The sequence below is a fragment of the Hippoglossus hippoglossus genome, chromosome 12 (genome assembly GCF_009819705.1).
Source record: "Hippoglossus hippoglossus isolate fHipHip1 chromosome 12, fHipHip1.pri, whole genome shotgun sequence".
NCBI lineage: Eukaryota > Metazoa > Chordata > Actinopteri > Pleuronectiformes > Pleuronectidae > Hippoglossus > Hippoglossus hippoglossus.
Window position 1 is genome coordinate 20,335,382 of NC_047162.1, and position 14,925 is coordinate 20,350,306.

Consider the following 14,925-nt stretch of genomic DNA (forward strand, 5'->3'; position numbering starts at 1 on the left):
ATTGACGAGTCAGGCTGCCTCCATACGACTACGTTTTATTTTGAAAAGATCGGTCTCAAACCTCAGCTCTAAAACTGTGTTTTCAAACTAAAACGAGAGCAGTTTACACAAGTCTCTGATTGAGAGGCTGGAAAAGCCCGGCCAGCGTAACCATAGCAACAGTGATGTGCAGTGTGCACGTCTCCTCGGAGCTCCGGAGACGCTTCATTGGAGGAACTCGACTGATTTGGATCAAGGAGGACGCTCTAACGTTGTGAGGAATCCTGAGCTTCCTGCTCGATGACGGGTTCTTCATCGACGCTCACCTGGTGCTGTGGCGTACATCACTGCTGTGTCTACAGGAACCCACAGATCCTGTGACAAGTCTGTGACATCATCCCCTGAGTCCACCTCCACGCCATCGTCCAGGTCGTGTCCCCGACAGGCCTGCAGAGACACAAGAGTCCTCATGAGACACAAACACCTTCATGTCCAAAGAAATGTGTGGATCTTGTAATCATCAGTGAGTCTTCACCTGGACGAGAAACACTTTGGCCTTTTTCTCCATGTGCTCGTTGTTGAAACACGAGAAGATACGAGACAGTCGCACGCGCTCGCCGTCAGCTCCGAACACGCAGCCCTCGTCACCGTGAGACGACAGAACGGCCAAGAAGCAGTCCTTCACGGGACGCCTGCTCTCTGCAGCACAGACAACAACACATCATGGAAAAAGCACGTTTATAAAAGATGTTATTTAAAATGCTGTGTGAGTTCATCAGCCTGACAGCAGAAGGATTATCAGTCAGTTCTCTGAGGTTCATGGTAACGAAGATATCAGCGTGATGAGATCATCTTCACCTGATTCTGTCAGAGGGAGTCTGTTGCTCTGTGATCTCAGAACAGACCTTGACAAACAGGCTGTTCTGGTCTTTAATGAAGAATCCACTGAGCCAACAGATAAAAGGTAGAAGACCTTCGGTAAATGAACAATAAAAGTTACTTCAAATCTGCTCAAATTCTCTGTTTGTTCGCGTTAGACTCAGAGTTCAAATCTAACTTTAGTCAAAAACTGCAGCAAGATATTGATCCACAGTCTGGACGTCTTCTCCGTGTGTGACACCAGCTTCATGTTCTGAGTCAATCATCATTTCCTCTGTCTCTGATACATTGAGGTGATGCAGAGAGACGAGGAGGACAAGCAGTGGATGGGGCCCCGAGCTGAGAGGGGCCCCATCCACTGCTTGTCCTATGCATGTGTTATTATCATATTATGTTATTATATATTGTATAGTCTCATATTCACTAATCACAGTTTGTCTCATAGATCTTAACAAGGAGCAACATCCTCTGAGTTAAACTCCTCCAGGGAGCTGAGGCAGTGAACAGGTGATGTTTGAATTCACTCAGCTGATGTTCACATGTCAGGAGCCTGCGTCATGTGACCACTCATCACATGTGCATCAGGCTGTAAAACTGAAGCTGGCGTCTGTGAGAATTCTGTCTGAGGTGATTACATAACATCAGGTGTGAGTGGGTGGAGACGTCCTATAGACACGGACCTTTACTCACGTGTGTTTGTTCTGCAGAGGATTGTCTGGATCTTTACGAGCTTCTGCTTCTCCAGAGGAACCCGGAGGTTCGGAGGTTCCTCTGGAGAACTCGGGTGATAAAATATGTCTTAAATAAAACTCAACAGGTCTGAGAATCTGTTTTTATCACGAATGTACTCCTATAAGTTGTTATGTAATAATGTGAACGCTGCACTTTACCTGATTATGTCATGAGTTCTTATACAACGTCTACAATAAAACCTGAGGTTATTCCAGAGATGATTCCTCTTTCAAGAACATTTACTAAAACACATGATTGTATTTTAATCAGTACATCTTCTAGATCTGACTTTTCATTCAAATGTCCTCTGCACATACTATATTTATTTTTTAAGAGCCTGACAGATTTTTAAGGCCGATGCCAACACTGATATTAGTAAAACATGTTTCCTGAGAAGTAATCAAACCTTTATGACAAGAAATATATCAGAGGTTTATTATTATACATTTTTACCATAAACTGTATTAATGATAACTTAAATAAGAATACAACCAAATATATAGCATACATAATTATTTATGTATGTATTTATTGTAAGATAACGTTGACAGCTCACTTAAAGTGTGAAATTGTACATAGAGAAAAAAACATAAATAGAAATAGAATAAAAGCAGGTGGATATACAGTAAGTATCAGAAGAGATAATTCATCTACAGTTTCAGGGAGGAGTTCTTTATTAGATTTATATTAGATATTTATTTAGTTGTCTAATTAGATTGAGTGATTTAAATAAAGATTCCAAGTTATAAAAGTTCCAAGATATAAAAGTGAAAATCTAGGAAAGACAATTTCTGTTTGTTGATAAAAGAAACTTTGCATATAGAAAAATAAAGATCAGGATCTTCTGCATCAACATTTAAGAAACAACATCTTTCCTAAAGCTGAACTTAGAGTTAGAAGCTTTAAGTGTGTGTGTGTGTGTGTGTGTGTGTGTGTGTGTGTGTGTGCGCTACCTGTGAGGAAGAGCTGGTAGATTTCCTCCCCACTCAGGTCAGTGTGGAGCTCCACCTTGAAGCCCAGTTTGCTGAGGGTCCTGTGCAGCTTCCTGGCGTCCTTCTGGGCCCCGGGTCTCCTCCCCAGCTTCACCCCGGAGTCAAACTGTGCCACAGACACGACCAGCGCCCGGTTACACTGCCCGTCCTGGTCCATCTGTCGTCTCCACTGCAGCATCCTCCTCTTCCTCTGTCTGCTCTGATGAAGATGAAGCTTCTGAGTCGGCGTCCAGTCAGTTCTACAGGTGAGGCCACGCCTCCAGCCTCACCTTTGAGACATATATGGAGCTTCCTGTTCGTACTGCTGCTGCAGGATCAGCAGCTGACTGAAGACTCAGTTATGTAACTTTGGATTCTTGCTTCATTCCGGGAACACTTCGCCCCTCGGGTGTTTCTCAGGTGTTTGCTTTTCACATGAGTCAACGGTCGTCCACCAACAGTTAAAACTGGTTCCAGTCATGAGCACATTTCAAAACTCGTCAAATCTCGAATTACTTTAAATTAAATCCTCACAAATTCTCTGAGCTGCTTTCATGCAGATTCATTCATTCATGTGTAAAAATGTTTATCGACTGAGACGCTGAGAAAACCACAGAAAACTTTACACTTGTATCTGTCAAAGATCTTTAAATATTCCATCTGTTCTTCCAGGAGCTGACGAGGTTCTTTAGTCTGAATTCTTTAAAGTTTGATTCATTTCCATCTATTCATTGTTTTATTTAATTTTGCTTTGTTTAATAACTTGTTGATTAAACCCACTGTGATATTTGGCCACAAGTTTCCTCACAGATTATTATTATCATCAAGGTTATTTTTTAAATTTAATATTTTAATAGATCAAATCATTTATAAGCATCAGAGCAGTGTTTCTGTTCAGTATGTCCATAAATGTAAAGTGTTAAATCTAAACCATCTATTTAAATGTCCAACACAGGAACAACATCCACCTCTTACCTCTGAACTATGTAACTAGATCACATGTTATTATATACACATGTATGATTGTGTGAACATGTTCACCACTGTCAGTTTCTCTGTCGGTTTCTCTTTCTGTTCTTCTCTATTTCTAATAATGAAACAAAGTTCAAAGTTCATCATGTCTGCGTCTCAATAAATAAAACTCCCAGCAGCAAACAGACGACGTGTCAGAACTCAGTGAATATTTATTAACACAGAGGAGGAACCAGAAAGTTAAGCAACACTCACAACTACCAAGTGAAAAAGGTTTTTAAACAGTTAGACCCTCGTGACCACACCTCGTTTAACAACAAGCTTAACGTCCGTAAAAAGTCTTTAGAAAAAGTGAGATTCTAAAAAATACAGTTTGATGAAGTTAGAGTCAAATATTGACCAATTGTTTGTCCTTTACAATATAAAATGTGATACATCTATAAAAAAGTTTTAAAAAACCGAAGACGAACAGATCACTTGTACGCGTCACACAGTGAAGGCAGCTCCTCACAGCTGATTGGTTCTTCTGAGCGAGAACGGCTGCGACTGAGTTAAGGCACCGGGAGCGCTCGCTGCTGATTGGTGAGCGGAGGTAGGAGGCGGGACGAGGAAAGGCTGCGGGTGCAGGGGGGGAGGAAGGGGTGAACTCCTGGAAGCAGCCATGAGGGGTGAGGGGGTGGGGGTGTCGGAGGCGGTGGAGGACGGCGTGGAGGGTCCAGAAGTGACAGCGTTGCGGCTCAGAGGAAGGGAGGACCTGTGGGGCTTGGTGGTGAGGGACAGCGGCTGCAGCTGCTCCGCGTAGGGCGACATGTGTCCGCTGTAGGAGGAGTGCGCGTGCTCGGTGTGCGTCGGGGCGGGAGCGGCGGGCGAGGCCAGCGCCGTGGTGGGTGTTGCCGGGGAGTCCAGCGAGGAGGCGGGGCTGGCCTGGGAGAGGTGTGTGTGCGTCAGGTGTGAGATGGTGTGAGGGCGGGTGTGTGTGTGCGCAGTCTGTGGGGGGGCGTGGGGCGTCTCCTCGCGAGGTCTCTTCAGCTGAGGAGAGAAATCGCCGTCTGCTGCAGGAGCTGAGAAACAATCACAGACGTGTCGTCAGGTCATTTTTCACCAGCGACGCACACGAGACAAAATCAATAATCCTCAAATCACACACGGAGAAAAAACTGGTGAAGAACATCGAATACTTTTTTCTGGGGGGGATTTTTGTTCATTACTATCAGAGGAAGAAGAACCGGACTTTTACTTTGGAAGATTTGAATTCAACACATATTACGCAACTTTCCGCCACTAGGGGTCTGACACCAGCCGAGCTGTTTCAGGAACTTGTGTGTAGTTTGTGTTTCTCCTGTGAAGAAGCAGCAGCAGCTTGTCGGACTCGGAGGGGATTCTCTTCTTACCTTCAAACTGCGTCTCGCTCTTCGTCCTCTTCCTCTTCTTCTTTTTACCCTGAACACAAACACACACACTGAACGTTACACCTGGGATCAGCTGATGAGGACAGGGACAGTGGTCGGTCGGCTCGTCACTCACGTAGTTGTCTCTGGCCGACCAGCCGGGGTACAGCTTCGAGTGGAGGAGGCGCTCTTGACGAGCCAGTTCATAAAATTTACTCTGCTCCTCTTTCGACAGCGAGTGCCACTGTGGACAGAAGACGACAACACGTCAGCACACACACACACACTGTCACATCAAATACACACGTCAGCACACACACATTAACAGACTTCCTGAACACAGTCAAACGGTGCGTTGGGCACTGACCCGCTGTCCCAGTATCTGGTTGATGGTGGCGCTCTCCTTCACGTTGCACTGAGCGACCACCTTGGGTCTCTCCTCCCTCATGTACAGCATGAAGGCGTTCAGTGGTTTTTTGATGTGAGGCTTCTTCTCGTCTTCTTTCTCCTGTTGAGCTTCAGGCATCGACTTTCTGCTGGAACACAGAAAACTAGAGCGTCAGAGACTCCTCGTGTGCAGACTGTGAAGAAGGTGGGAGCCTCCTTCATGAGGTTCTACGCCTGTGACATGATCTCTGAAGAGTAAAAGATCTAGTGCTCATGAGAACGTGTTGGTTTCTTGAGGAGGTTCTACAGATCATTTAGGAGCTTGTAGTGAAAACTCTAGATGACATTGAGTTCTACGAGTAGTTCAGTGTTTTATAGACTTTAAGAAGTTTTATTGTCACTGGGAACGTTCTACATTAGGAAGTGGAGAACCATGTACAGATACTTTAGAAGGTTCACACAGTCTGAGGGTGTATTGGACCTTTATTTTTTACCTTCTCCATAACATTAGTGGGAGATTTTACAGTGACAGGTTTGTTTTCCTTGAATCTTCCATCTGTAGATTGAACATTTAACAGAACAACATGGAGGACATGTTACCTGGGCTGGCTGCTGCATCCAGGCTCCTGCTCCGCCCCCGTGGGGACGATGGCAGGGTGGGGGATGGACGACTGGGGGTTCGCCACCAAGCGTGGAGAGAAACCACTCGACACCAGGCTGTCAACAAAACACACACGTCTCATTGAATACAGCCCATCCAGAGAGTTTGACTTGTTTCACAATGAAGAAACGTATCAGTCCATTGAGTTAGTAGAGATATTAAACATATTAAAGCCAAGGTGCAAAAACAAACACTTACCTGGACAGAGCAGCAGGTGTGAAGCCTCCTCCGATGGGATACATGGGCTGTCGCTGCCTGAACACACAACAACACACAGAGCAGGTTTACAGACTGTGTGCATGTGCGTGTGTGTGTGTGTGTGCGTGTGTGCGTTTTACTTACAGCCAATCAAACAGATGAGGGATCGGAGTCATGGCTCCAGGAGAGACAGGGTAACAGGCAGAGTGAGGCGACCTCGACACACCTGAGATTTACACACAGACGAGTCACACTGCGTCTATTGTTGTTGCATTAACACAAACATGTGTGTGCAGGCATGAAGTGTGACACTCACCTGCGTCAGGAGAGAAGCCGGGTGAGGCCCTCTGAGGGGAGAAGGCCTCTGGACTGTAGGACAGCAGCGGGTGGAGGTGGGTCATGTGGGGGTGCTGCACTACAGGTACACTGTTAGACTGGAGAGACACACACAGACACACACAGAGGTGGTGATTACTAAGACTGCAGCACTGTCCTCTGTCCACCAGGTGTCAGAATTCACCCTCTTGTTCAAACGTGTTTCTCAAATACATCATGAAGTTGTCTGTGACCAGTTTCCGTCGTGTCGACTGTTTCACCGAGAGACGAACAAGAGAACAACATTTTTCACTTAGTCAGTTAAAACAAACAAAGGAACCAAAAGTACAACAACTATTTAGAAAGGTTGCACTTTTCAGGACCTTTTTGAACAGATCATCATAATGAGACAGACGGACAGGAGCCGAATGAGAACTAATGAAAACACATGTACTTGGTGAAAATAGAGCAACAAGCGAATGTGAGAGGGACAGTAACACAAACTCTTATATATATATATATATATATATATATAGTTTAGTTTTTGATTTTAACTTTTATTAAGTTTCCATAAGTCGACCTGTTGCTGTGTTTTATTCTGCAGGTGTTAGGATGTGAATCCTCTGGTTATAATAAATGTGTTTTTTAACTCTGACTTGTGATTAACAATAATCAGACTATTCAGACTTCAGGTCTGCAGGTCTAAAGATGCAACACATCGTTGAAGTTGCTTCTTTTTCCAGAAACGTCCTAAAATATGATTCATTTCTTTCATCAATTATTGTAAATTCAGGAAACAAAGTCAGGTTCATTCAGGTTTTCTTCATTTACACCAACGTATAGCAGAGTGACTGCTCATGATGATTGACTGCTTTTTTTAAGGAAGTTAAAATATTCCAGGAAGCTGTTTGATGGGAAGTCGTAACGTCGCTGATAACATTCAGTTCTGTTCATTTCTTCATTTCAGGCGTTTATCTCTCAGAACACTGGTATTTTTTCTACTAAGTTAAACAACGGCTGCTAATTATCTGTATCCGAACACGGAGACTGGAAGGAACTGGAGCTGGCACAGCCCACACAGGTTTCCACCAAGAGCACAGACCAGAGAGTCACCAGGTTACACTTGGTTTTATGACCCGATGTCTTGGTGTCATGTAAACTAGAAACAAGAGGTTACACACACACACACACACACACACACACACACACACACACACACACACACACACACACACACACACACACACACACACACACACACACACAACCCCCCCCCCACACACACACACCTGGGGTCTGAACTACGAAGTGAGTTCAACATACCCAGGATTTCTTTCCTATATTTCCTGAAGCCAACATGAGGTTGAATCTTTGACCGAGCTCCTTGTCGTGCGTGACCCTATAACCGTAAAAGTCAAGACTCATCACAGGCAAGTTTCCAGAAAAAGTTCCTGGGACTTCGGAAGTTTCCGTGAAGAATAGTAATAAAAACAGCCCAGCGGGTGTTTGAGCTGTCGTCCTGTTGTGTTTACGGCATGTGACTGTGATGTTAGAGTTGAATCGAATGAGTCACTGAAGCAGAGGATAACGAAAGTGAAAACCCCCCCGAGATTAGAACGAGGCCAAAATACAACTCAACCACCTTATTTTATTATGAGCTTCTTGTTCAAATAAACGTGCCGCCTGTTAGAATCCCTGACCCCAGTCATGCTGCCCTGACCGGGGTCAGTTTGAGACAAACAAGCTGCAGATTCTTCAGTGTGTGAACAACAGAAAACACTCCACGCTCCACGATTGTGATTTTCAGGATTTTAAACACGAACAATAAAAGCTTGTGTCACAGTCTCTTCTCTGAGGCGACACTGTGGTGAAACATGTGGTGCAGAGACTTCTTCACTTCTTCACCGTGACGAAGGAGCAGAACCAGGATTTATTCATTACATTGATTTTCAGTTTGCAGCTCGAGTGTGAGTGTGTGTGTGTGTGTGTGTGTAACCAGTTCTTACCAGTTGTGTAGGAGTTGCAGAGTCTCTGATGGTTGCTCTTCCGGGGACGTCCAGCAGAGGCCACTGAAATGGCAGGTACTGTGGAGAGAGGAGGAAGGTCAACAGGTCGAACTACTACACACTAATCACAGTTATAATGATGTTTGATCTGAAACACAGGGATAGTTTCACTTCAAGTTAAATAAAAGATAAAAATATTAAATAGTAAATTATTTTTCCAGCCGTGTCAGCGACAAACCGACCGACGACCAGGAAACGTTTGTGTGCAGGATGTTGTTTCCTGTCGGGCAACGTGCCTCCGACACCAGGTGAGATAACTGAGTTCATCTGCCACATGTTTACATTCTTTCTGCAGAAACAACACGCAAACACGCATGGAGGAGGGATTATGACCTATACTGCAGCCAGACACCAGGGGGCGAGCAAGATCATTTGGCCGCACTTGTAATGCTTCTCTTCCTGATTGGTTCTTTTTGGTAACGTGAGTGGTCATGTGACGTGCAGGCGTGTTGGTACTGACACAGTCTGAACAACAAGGAACCAGGCGGCCATCGTTTAGAATTCAAGTTGTTCTGCAGCTCGTTCTCCTCTGCTTCAGACGTGCACGCACCAAACCTCCCCCACAAGTGGAGTGCCACACACACACACACACACACACGTTCCCCAGGAATACAAACACAGAAACTCCACAATGCCCCCCCCATTCAGAGGCCTGAGGAAGCTCTGGCTCACAGCACTAAATGGATCCAGCTGTTAGAAATACCAAGAAAATCAATGCACACACACACCCCTGCACAATCAGTCTATTACAGAGGGAAGCATAAAATCACTGTGCGCCTAGAAGGAGAAGTTATTAGGCTTCCTGCTGTTTATGAACCCCCCCCCCCACCCCACACACACACTCTTCATATTCAAGCCACTACAGAGAAACAGATGTGAAAAACACAACCTCATCATTTATTAGAGATAATTTCACTGACTCTTCTTTTGTGTCGTTAAACCTAGTTGTGGTTGTTCGGTCAGATATTTTATTATTGAGCGTTTGTTCTGTCGAGTAAAACAAACTTCAACCATCAGATGTGAAAACTAAGTAAATGGAAACAATCTGAGTGTTTCACAGAAAGATCATGAAGAGCTAAGAAGATTAAAAACCTTTTTAACATTATATCAGAGACTCACAGAAAAACATATGAACGAGGTGGAAACAACTTTGCAGAAAGAGCTGGGGTTTGTGTGTGTGTGTGTGCATGTGCGTGTGCGTGTTGTTGTTTAACGCAGGTCATCCTCCTGGGTATTTTAAGAGTTTGGAGACAATGTGAGTAAACAGAGGAATTGTGGGATTGTCCAGTCGGCTGAAAGGGACCAATTCTAAGTAAACAAGCACTGACACACACACACACACACACACACACACACACACACACACACACACACCACACACACACACACAACACACACACACACACACACAGTCAGATTTGCCAACAAAAACCTGTTTAAACAAAGTGAAAACAAAGCGTAGTTATCTCTCCTCCGTCTTGCTGCCATTCACTGCTGCTCAGGTGTGAAGCAGGTATGAAGGCTGGTGTCTCTGTGTCTGTCTGTGTGTGTCTGTGTGTGTGTGTGTGTGTGTGTGTGTGTGTGTGTGTGTCTGTGTCTGTGTCTGTGTCTCTGTGTGTGCAATCAAAACACTAAATGATCAACAACCTGAGGTCAGAGACTCTCTTGCAGATCACACATATGCAGGTCGACGATCTGACTCTTCACCATCGCTGCTCCTCCTCAGAGGATTTCTGTAACTAAGCAACCAACTGCAGAGACAATCTACTTCCTGTTTACATCACATGACCACGTGTTTCTAGGTGTGTTTAGTGTGGACAGAGAATATACCTCTGCTTCCTGCCTCAGGTGCACGAGGACAGTAAACTGCCTGTACTGTGTGTCAGGTAGCGTTTACCTTGACTTTACACTCATCTCCTCCTCTCCCTCATAAACACACACGAGTGAGGAGTGAGGAGGCTGGAGAGCAAACAGTCTCTGCTGTGAAGGAGGAGGCTGCAGACGGAGAGCAGGATTTGGTGTGTGGTGTGTGTGTGTGGTTGTGCGTGTGTGTGTGTGTGTGGTGTGTGTGGGTGGGTGGAGAAGCCACAGGCAGTGTGTTAGGTATAACGAGATGTAACGACCCCCCTGGTGAGTCATGCATTAGGACCATTCAGACGCTGCTAATGACAACAATGACCTGCTAACACAGGGGGAGGGGGGGTATTACAAAGCTGAGGAATGCAGGTGTGTGTGTGTGTGTGTGTGTGTGTGTGTGTGTGTGTGTGTGTGTGTGTGTGTGTGTGTGTGTGTGTGTGTTGGGGGGGGTTGGCTGTGTGTTTAGCCGACATGTGCGTCTGCAGAGGAAAGATTTTCAAAACAATTAGAGGAGGAAAAGAAAATCTGGAGGCTGCTGAGTAGAAAGATAACGAACGACAATAGAGTTAATTAACACTTCAATGTGTTTATAGCTTTATAGCTCACATACAGAAGATGTCAGGAACACGTGAGGAACATGTCAGGAACACGTGAGGAACACGTCAGGAACACGTCAGAACTTTGGTTAGCGTCAGAAAGCAGCTTAACAAACATCAAGTGCTCGACTCGTGAGACCTCAGCTCCACCTCGAGCCAGAAGCAGAACATCCTCAAGTGTCCTCTGCAATAACATTTATTTAAAATACTCTGAAACTCCTTCCTCTGCCAACAAGGCAACTTTCAGATTAGTGGCCATGAGTGTTACTGTATTAAACCATCACCCTAAATCCGTATAATCTGAGCTGAGCCTCCATAAAGCTGCAGGGTCTGGGAAATTGAGCAACACGCTGTCGATCCCCGCTGTGCAACCGCCAGCTCCAGCAGCTAATCTGCAGCCCAGCAGCAGCCGTGATGAGAGCTCATTCCTGACAGGCTGTGTCCAGGCCTGTCTAACCCTGCACCATCAGCAGCCACCTTATCATAACAACACACACACACAAATCAAATGCCAATGCACAAAAGACACTGTTCAAGACAATGGTGAGTCAGAGGTATCCAGGTCTCAATCTGAACAACATGTTCACAATGTGAAGCGGTTGGAGCCTGTTGTCCTCAGTCACGCCTGAGGACGGATTAATCTGAGTGACGTCAAACAGACAAACGCCAGCTTTCAGGGCTGCAGCGAAACTTTCAGTTTTCCTCCTCAACAGGTTTATTCTCATCCACATGAAGCATCGAGGTACACACGTAGTTGCATCACTATCATCGCTGTCCCCGTGTCGCTCGTGTGGACGTTTAAGCGTCTTACCGTCCGGGCGCTTGTCGGGAGGCCTGCGTTGGCGAGGTAGGGACTGCAGAGGTTCCCAAGGTCTGGGATCATGAAGAAGGGATATCCAACATACGGCGAGGGCTGGAAGAGACCTCCGTCCTGCTGCCTCCTCAGCGCTGAAACGACGACAAAGACCGTGAGAGTCACCGCAACAGGACACACAACGAAACCTGTCGTCCACACTAAGAGTCTTCCAGGCGCAGACTTTTGTAAACGCTGCTTTTAGTTTTTTTTTGTCTGGACAAACACAAACTGTAACTTGTGTTAACGATGACGCATTTACGGGTCTGACGGATATTGTTTTAAAAAATATTATTTCAGAACAAACACATATTTTCACGGAGTGGAGTCGTGTCTGAAAGCAGCTGAAGTGACACTGAACACGTACATGACAGGAAGACATGAACAAGGCTTTAAGGGAAGAGGAGACAGACATGATGAGGACAAATTAATCTTCATAATAAGAGTGTTTACCATCTTCAAACAGCTGATTATGTCTCAGCCTGTTCTCCAGATCATGGCGAAGCTGGGGCCGTCTGTCTGCCTGTAAACACACCACACACACACACACACACACACACACGTCGTGAGGAGAAAACACACAAACAAGCGTCCGTTGTCTGACTAACCACAACAAGATGGAGGTATAAACAGAGCAGAACATCCTTCACTGGCTGCCTGTTGACTGAATCGCCTGGTTCGGCCCCAGAGCTGTTCTCATCCTGTGGGTCCGGACTCTTTCACACATGAACAACCCAGCAAGAGATTCTCTGGTCACACGTGTTCACAGAAGGTGAAGGTGGAGCAGAGACGGAGACAGAGACAGAGACGGAGACAGAGACAGGATGGAACCTATTGATTCACGATCACATGGTTTTGTTTACAGCACATTGAGGGGACGTCGGCTCTCATCACCAAAAGTTCTCTGGACATCTTCGTCCTCTACGTGTCTGGCCCCAACTTTTCATCCTGAGATGTTTCAGTTTAGCTCTGTGTGTTTAGAACAGTCATCAACACGCCCACTTGAATCCACAGAGCTCCCTGTGGATCCTCAGAGAACCTCCTGCTGGGTTTCACTCAGTATCCTGAGGTTTCACTCATTTGTACATTTGTGTTTTCTAATACAGCCTCTGTGGAGAACCTCAGGAGATGGTCTGCAGCTCAGGGGCCCTGGTGTCGGGGCCCTGGAGCAGGGGCCCCTGGTGCCGGGGCCCTGGTGTCGGGCCCTGGTGCCGGGGCCCCTGGTGTCGGGGCCTGGAGCAGGGGCCTCTGGTGTCGGGGCCCCTGGTGTTGGGCCCCTGGTGTCTGGCCCCCTGGTGTTGGGCCCCTGGTGTCGGGGCCCCTGCTCCAGAGGAGTTCACCTGAGGAACCTGTGACCTGTTTTCAAATCACCGCTCCAAACAAACAAAGGGACTTTAATGTGTCTCTTCTAGTTTTGACTCTTTGCTGGTGTGAGTGCTGCTGGGTCCCAGCTGCTGGGTCCTGGTGGAGAACTAAGTGACTCTGGGAGCTCACCTCGGAGTCGGAGCTGCTGTTGGTCTCGGACTCGTTGACCAGGGAGGACTTGACATCGTCCAGGTCTCGTCCCGAGGACACGTTCCTCTTCTCTCCTGCTCCCCTCGTCTTTAAACGGGATCAGCTCGTCGCTCGCCCCCAGGTCGTCTCCCCGGTTAGCTGCGGCATGTCGGGACGTTAGCTGCAGGCTAACAGGTTCACTTGTTAGAGCCAACTTACACTTGTGAAACAACCACCAAGCCCCGGGAACCCGCCCGGAGACCTCCAGCTGCCGGCGGCTCGGACAGACGCGTCCCCCGGGGCTCCGCTCGGGCCGATCGGTGCGTATCACGGAGTTACGGTAGAAATGGAATAAAAACAGAAAGTGGCTAAACGACTAGCTAGCTACCTGCTGCGTCCTCCGCTCACTTTGGGCGTCGGAATTCCTGAGGAGTGAAATATCTCCTCGTTCTGCGGTTTCCTCCGGAAAAACGTTTTAATCATTCAAAACTTCACACGGTCGAGCCCGGGCGGTGGAGCCGCTCATAACCGCGGGGCCGGGGACACAAACCGAGCTCCGTCCTCCGGCTCCGAGGGAAAAGTTTCCTTCTTCTCCGCAGTTTCTCCGCTGGAAAAAGTCGAGGCCGCTTCTCGGCTGAATCCCTACATCGTCCCTCCGGTCGGAAACGGGCATAATCCCAACGGTCCCCCGGTGAACGGCTGCTCGCGGCGGGGCGGGGAGGCTCGAATCCTGCGGCTGGGGAACACGCACCGACTGCTCGGTCCCTGCGGAGCCGACTGGAAGCAGCGGAGAGTCGGGCACAGAGCGCGGGGAGCACCGGGGATCTTTACCGACCCTGGATCAGTGTGAGCGGGCAGCAGCGCCCTCAGTGGACCGGGGAGGGAACTGATCCCAGAGCAGACACAACAGGTTGATCCCGAGGGAGGGAGGAGGGGAGAGGAGGAGGAGCGGGGGAGAGGGAGGAGAGGAGAGGAGAGAGGAGGAGAGGAGAGGAGGAGAGGAGAGGGGGAGAGGGGGAGAGGAGAGAGGAGGAGAGGAGAGGAGAGGAGAGGAGAGGAGAGGGTGAGGAGGAGGAGGAGAGAGGAGAGGAGAGGAGAGAGGGAGGAGGAGGAGGAGAGGAGAGGAGAGGAGGAGAGGAGAGGGGGAGAGGAGAGGAGAGGGAGGGAGGGAGGGAGGAGAGGGAGGGGGAGAGAGGAGAGGAGAGGAGAGGAGAGGAGAGGAGAGGAAGGAGGAGGAGGAGGAGGAGAGGGGGAGAGGAGGAGAGGAGGGGAGAGGAGAGGAAGGAGGAGGAGGACAGGGGGAGAGGAGAGGAAAGAGAGAGGGAGGGAGAGGAGAGGAGAGGAGAGGAGAGGAGAGGAGGAGAGGAGAGGAGAGGAGAGGAGAGGAGAGGAAAGGAGAGGAGGAGAGGAGAGGAGAGGAAAGAGGAAAGAGGAGGAGGGGGAGAGGGAGGAGAGGGAGAGAGAGAGGAGAGGAGGAGGAAGGAGAGGAGAGGGGAGAGGAGAGGGGGAGGAGAGGAGAGGAGGAGAGGAGGAGAGGAGAGGAGAGGAGAGGAAAGAGGAAAGAGGAGGAGGGGGAG

At 47.7% G+C, this 14,925-nt stretch overlaps 1 protein-coding gene and 1 pseudogene across 1 annotated transcript; both read right to left on the minus strand.

Moving 5' to 3' along the window:
- Nucleotides 1-2,786, minus strand: part of LOC117771374 — a 3,221-nt pseudogene extending 435 nt beyond the window's left edge.
- A 936-nt stretch (nt 2,787-3,722) lies between these two features.
- tcf7l1a (transcription factor 7 like 1a) lies at nt 3,723-14,233 on the minus strand. Its single transcript, XM_034601547.1, is given in 15 exon segments — nt 3,723-4,594; nt 4,925-4,973; nt 5,058-5,165; nt 5,289-5,457; nt 5,909-6,025; nt 6,168-6,224; nt 6,312-6,393; nt 6,484-6,601; nt 8,489-8,566; nt 11,813-11,949; nt 12,308-12,377; nt 13,349-13,442; nt 13,444-13,493; nt 13,496-13,536; nt 13,737-14,233. Coding segments are annotated over 14 exon segments (1,704 nt in total). The 5' UTR covers nt 13,517-13,536; nt 13,737-14,233; the 3' UTR covers nt 3,723-4,040.
- Nucleotides 14,234-14,925: the final 692 nt, after the last annotated feature.